Below are 6,432 nucleotides of genomic sequence, written 5' to 3'. Positions count from 1 at the left end.
CCGGCAGTGGCAGTAACTAGTACTGGCAGTGGCAGTGACTAGTACTGGCAGTGGCAGTGACTAGTACCGGCAGTGGCAGTGACTAGTACCGGCAGTGGCAGTGACTAGTACTGGCAGTGGCAGTGACTAGTACCGGCAGTGGCAGTGACTAGTACTGGCAGTGGCTGTAACTAGCACTAGTGACCGTGACCTAGCAGCAGAGCGTCAAGGTGTCTCCCGCTGTCGTTCACTCGCGTACCCGTGACCTCGTCACTGACCCGCCACCCTCCCTCTGCACACTCACTCACCCGCCACCCTCCCTCTGCACACTCACTCACCCGCCACCCTCCCTCTGCACACTCACTCACCCACCGCCCTCTCTCCGCACACTCTCACTCACCCGCCACCCTCCCTCTGCACACTTTCACTCACCCGCCACCCTCCCTCTGCACACTCTTACTCACCCGCCACCCTCCCTCTGCATACTCACTCACCCGCCGCCCTCCCTCTGCACACTCACTCACCCGCCGCCCTCCCTCCGCACACTCACTCACCCGCCGCCCTCCCTCTGCACACTCTCACTCACCCGCCACCCTCCCTCCGCACACTCTCACTCACCCGCCGCCCTCCCTCTCTGTCCCCAGGTGCGTAACCACGATGCGACGTGGCATGACACAAAGCGTTCGCTGCGCAAGGACCACCGCTGGGAGATGGCTGCGCTGCTCGACAGCGAGGAGAAGGAGCGGCTCTTCAAGGAGCACGTAGACGCGCTCGTCAAGAAGAAGAAGGAGAAGTTCCACGAGCTGCTCGACGAAACTCCGGAGGTGAGCGGCAGTGCCACCTGGCGGGTATCGGTGTCCCCACGGGGAGGGGGGGGGTCGCGTCGCGCTGTTGTGAGACAGGAAAATGTTACGCATTTCTCAGTCGCTGTGTTAGCGAGCAGAACGGGGCAGGACTACTTTATGAGAATGGTGCAGGACTAACTTTATGAGAATGGTGCAGGACTAACTTTATGAGAATGGTGCAGGACTAACTTTATGAGAATAGTGCAGGGCTAACTTTATGAGAACGGTGCAGGACTAAATTTATGAGAACGGTGCAGGACTAATTTTATGGCACGTGGGCGTTGGGTGATAAGCTGGTTGGATCCACGTGGGGTAGTGCAGCGGATCTGCGTAGAGTAGAGATGGTCCGGGCGTTCGTTCGCTTCACACACGACTGCCCAGCGACTTGTCGTGGTAGAAGAGCAGTCGGATATTTGGTACGTGTTACGCATATCGTTGTGCTGCAGTTTTGTAGTTCCTCTTGCAGATCAAATTGACGTCGACGTGGAAGGAGATCAAGAAGATCATCAAAGAAGATGCACGTTGTCAGAAATTCTCGTCTAGTGATAGGGTAAGATTTGCTTAGTGCGCTCGTTATTCGTAAGAAATACAAAGGTGGGCACTCGTGCATAGACCTTACTGCATGAGAGGCTAGAAACAGTTGGCAAAAAGGCTCGGTTGTCAGCCAAATAAATGGTTATGACTATTAAAAGTCTAAAATATCATACCTTTTGCACGTAACCTGACAGCAAAGCTTATTGTTACGATGCTGTAACTATTCAGGATGTTTCTGACAGTGGACCCCCAATTTTCCACACCTACACCTGATACATGCGGTGTAATATGTGCGTAAAGGTGAAATAAAATAACAAATATAATGTAAAAATTTACGTGTAAGAATCAATACAATGAATAATTACGTGGAAATGTGTGATGAAACAACAAAACTTTGCCGTCGTTGGTTGCGCAGAAGCGTGAGAGAGAGTTCAACGACTACATTCGCGACAAGGTCGTCGCGGCGAAGGCAGACTTTCGTGAGCTGCTGAAGGAGACGAAGCTGGTCACATACAAGTCGAGGAAGGCGATCGAGGAGTCTGAACAGCATCTGCGAGACATCGAGAAAGTGTTGCAGGTGAAGCAGCGTGTTCGCTAACGACGCATCTTGTTGGCATTTATTTTCTGCCATTTATTTTCTTATTTGGCATATATTTTCTGACATCTTTCTATTGCACCCATTCTGCATACTAGACGGTCTACTTTATAGCCGACGGATGATGGCATTCGTTTCAGTGAATAAATTTATGATACGCTGCCATTATTTTCATTTCTACTTCTCTTACTTTTCCTAATTTATAAAAAGGACCACTTTCCATTCTTTATAATGTGTAAAAAGTCGGATTGTAATCGGGGCATGCCTCCAAACCCCCCTAACAGGAGAAACTGCTATGGAGGAAGTGTTCTGCCCTGCAAACAATAGTGAACGTAGATGATTTAAAAGACGAGTAGTGAGAAACACGAAAACCGACGCCAAAAAGATAAAAAATTAAGACATTTTTAGTCGACGTATGTTAATACGATACAATGTGCTACAGTAATGTAGTTCGGTCACAATGTGCACGTGTGATGAAGTGCAATGCAATCTCTTGTAGAACGACAAGCGCTACTTGGTTCTCGACTGCATTCCTGAGGAGAGACTGAAGATGCTGATGGCATATATCGATGACCTTGACCGCAAGGGTGTGCCGCCACCGCCGACGGCGTCCGAACCAAGTCGCAGAAGTACAAAGTGAATTGTCCGACACATCGCTGTTGATGGATGTTGATGTAGACGCAAGACTACTCTAATTTTGTGAAGACGAACTGGTTGCCATTCAGCAAGCCCGCTGGTCGTCATATGGTAGTCCCTCGCCACTGCCGCGCGCCGTGCCCGGTAGAAAGTACAACCAATCGAATGCTTTACATGTCGTGATTAGCATTTCAGCACGCACCCTGGCGAATGTAGTTCACACTTATCCACAGCACCCCCATGTCATTCGAAGTTGAAGTTCCCATTAATGCCGATGGAAAGTTGGCCTTAGTGTTGTGTGTAAGGTTGTATGCTTCTGTGACACCGACGGTACGTTCACTCTCTTCGTTCTATACTTTGATTTCTTGTGTGTACGATGGGAATTTTTAGGACATGCTGTTTATCAATGAGGATTTTTTTAACTAGTTTAAAGTTTTAGTTAGTTATCAAGGTCACTACTTTTTTACGGCATTGAGTGTTGGGAAGTTGCTTTCACATGTTATGGTAAACCATATTGCATACCTTGCTATGATATCACATTTACCTGGGTGATATATCTATCATACATAGTGTCAGCTTGTCTCACCTGTGAGTATGTGTTCTGTAAAGTGTTATTAGGATGCGATCTAAATTTACAGATAATAAATTGTGTGCACTTATGGTATTCCCTCTCAAACGACATGGAAAAATAATCACGAGCAAACGTAATTTTTTGTATTTCAACTGATGACAATAGACACGGTATGTTAAATGGAGGTTACTAAATTAAATAAAAGAATTCTGAGTATTCATGTACATACTTTTATTTTATTTATGTCAGTTTTATCTTTCCATACACTGTATGTGGCTTGGCTCTAATTCATACATATGCACGCACGCACGCACGCACGCACGCACTCACGGATGCACAGGATAATTCTAATCCTTTTAAGGGATTGCCTTTCTCGTGTTTCTTTTCATTAGGAAAATCTTCCAGCCGTGATATTATAAGTAATAATGGATTTGCAGGTCTAGCAGTGTCAGCGTTTAAAAAATAGCATTTTTGAATGCTAATCTATTCCTGTAGCAATCCTGGTACATATTGCTTGATCATTAGAACCGATCACGATATAATAAGATTTGAGTGTCATAGTTTCCAGTCCTCATATTTTCGATTTTCCATTTTCTTGGCTGGCGTATCATAAACAGTTTATTCTACTTTAAAATGCTGTAGCTTCATCTGCACTCTCTGCATGATCTCCATGGGACGTGGCTCAATGGCTCAAGTGTGCGAGCAAGCGTGCGTCCTACGTCCCGCCGAAGCCTGTCCCCCCACCACCGCATTACTCCCACCCCTTCCCGCCGCGGCGGCCGTCTGTTCCCATCATTCGCGGTGTGCCGCCGCCCTACGACCTCCCGCACCCCCCCGCGCGTCTCCTTCACAACTCTTGCGGGCTCGGACGCCGACCCGCTCACCGGTGCCGTTGCCTAGTCCGTGCTGGCTGTGTGTGGCGTTTGACATGCTCTGTCCGAGTGCGTGGGCTGTGTGTGTATGTACGTACCTATGCGTGAATGTACATGTGTGTGTGTGTGTAGTGTGTGTGTGGTGTGGCATTACTGTGGCTGTGTGCTGGTGTGTGCTGTGTGTGTGTGTGTGTGTGTGTGTGTGTGTGCCATCTATAGCGCACCTACCGGGTTTAGCATACTCATCTATCCAGCAAGGAAACATAACTTAATACTAGAGCACTCGGAGAGCACAGACCTCCGCAAGCAGCTGAATTCTCTCAATGTGAAATTTTTTATTAATTTAATTTAAGTTAATTAAGCTGTCGAAAATTAATTATTAATTGGATCCGGATTAGTGCGAGCGTGCAGGTGGTGGGATTACTGTGCGTTGCCTTAGCCATGTTTGAAAGTTCTAAGCGAGCGCACCTAGCGGGAAGTGAACTGAAACGTGCATAGTGAACACACACACACAACCAGACACTCAATTCAGACCCGGTGTGTACTACCTCCACACGCCCCTGGCGGAGGTAATAAACAGGCTGGGAAAATGCAGCTTATTTGTGCTTATTTTAGCTGGGAGTTTACCCTCCAGTGAACCCTTTTGTATACCATAAACACAGTAACGCGAGCGATTAGGAGTGGTCCAAGTAGACTTAGTTAGGTACGTACTTCCCAATTAAAATTGTCATGTCTCATCATATCAAACTACACGATCAGCCGAAATTCGATCGTTAAACTCCAGCACATTGGTTCCACAAAAGTGTGAATTTCTTTTCAAACCTTCAGGACATTTTTTTTTCCAAGTGCCAAGTCTCGTGACAATTAGTTTTAGCTTAGATCATCATCAGGATGTATACCTTAGATTTCATATATAAAAGTTAAAAATGTTGTTATGTATACGAGTGCCTGGGCAGCAGATTTACAACAGCCGCTTTAGCTCCCGCGTCCATTAACGACTTACACAATAGCGTTCTGTAATTGTCATTCAGTGAGATCTTCATGTGAGCGCGTCTTGTGACAAATATGTAAGCTTTGATATAACATGTATCACTCAGAACTATCGTATCACATTATGCTATCACTCTAGAAATGTTATTATTTTTAACTGCTCACACTATTGCCATTTATCATCTTTTTTACTCCATGAATTTTCTAGTACATGTATTTGCTAGAGTCGAATTACCATGCAAATAAGAATATTAAAATAAGAATAATCAATACATAGAATAATAATAAACAATTCGCCGTTCTTTATGCTGACCTTTCTTCTGCTTTGTCCCCCCACTCCCCCCCCCCCCCCTGGCAGTAACAATTAACACGCACATAAAACTTAATCATTTATTCCTTTACTCCCTCTCGCGGAGAGTATCGTCCATCGGATCAGTCGCACGTTGAAACAGTTTGCAGCCAAATGGCCGGGTTCTCATCCGAAACCTTTTTCACCCATCCAGGCACAAAACAGTCGGAATTTACGCCTGTATAATTACACGCGCACGGTGTCGACACACACGCGGTGCGCGTCCGTTAGCGTGTGTGTATGTGTGTTCGTTGCTGACTGTAAAAACGCGTGATTATAGCCCAGTATAATCACAAATTGTGGCATTGGGAGCGGGCTGAATAAGTGAGCTGAACACGCGCCATTTGCCTTGGCCTAACTTGTTGCACGGTGCAGTCATGATTGCCGTGGCGGATACTATCGCCGCGAGACGGGGAGGCGAAGGATGAGAGAGGAGGAGGCAAAGAAAGGAGGCGAGCGACGGAGCGGACGAAGAATACAGAGTAGATGTGCCCACGTATGCGCAGTACACGCGCAGACAAAACGCATCGTACCGCACAAAACGCCACACACACAGCACGGGTGATGACATATCCTTCTAATATAGTTATTTTTCTTGCCTTTTTTTCTCACCCCTCCATTCCCGTAACTCTCACCCTTCGCGCTCTCTCTCTCGCTCTCTCGTCCTCTCTCTCTCTCTCTCTCTCTCTCTCTCTCTCTCCTCTCTCTCTCTCTCTCTCCTCTTTCTCTCTCTCTTTCTTTCTTTCCTTTCTCTCTCTCTCTCTTTCTTTGTCTCTCTCTCCTCTCTATATATATATATATCTCTCTTCTCTCTCTCTCTCCTCTCTCTTCTCTCTCTCTCTTTTTTTCTCTCTCTATCTCTTCTCGCCTCTGTCTCTCCCTTCTCCCAATATTCCCTTTAGGTAGCCACGCACGCCACGACGCACGCACGCACGCACGCACGCACGCACGCACGCACGCCACGCACGCACACACACACCACACACACACACACACAAACACTCTCTCTCGCTCTCTCCTCTCTCTCTCTTTATATATATCTTTCTCTATCCTCTCTCTCT

The 6,432-nt window shown here is 46.9% G+C and overlaps 1 protein-coding gene across 1 annotated transcript in view; it reads left to right on the top strand.

Moving 5' to 3' along the window:
• The window catches only part of LOC106820770 (transcription elongation regulator 1-like), a gene marked incomplete in the record, with an annotated part of 27,870 nt that extends 24,486 nt beyond the window's left edge, over window positions 1-3,384 (top strand). Inside the window, 4 exon segments of the mRNA XM_014825332.1 lie at window positions 624-803; window positions 1,291-1,374; window positions 1,774-1,935; window positions 2,453-3,384. Of these exon segments, the coding sequence (XP_014680818.1) occupies window positions 624-803; window positions 1,291-1,374; window positions 1,774-1,935; window positions 2,453-2,593 (567 nt within the window).
• Between the last annotated feature and the right edge of the window lie 3,048 nt (window positions 3,385-6,432).

This window comes from Priapulus caudatus, unplaced genomic scaffold (genome assembly GCF_000485595.1).
Source record: "Priapulus caudatus unplaced genomic scaffold, Priapulus_caudatus-5.0.1 Scaffold46, whole genome shotgun sequence".
Classification (NCBI taxonomy): Eukaryota; Metazoa; Priapulida; class Priapulimorpha; order Priapulimorphida; family Priapulidae; genus Priapulus; species Priapulus caudatus.
The sequence above is the reverse complement of the archived record's forward strand: the minus strand, read 5'-3'. Positions and strand labels throughout refer to the sequence as shown.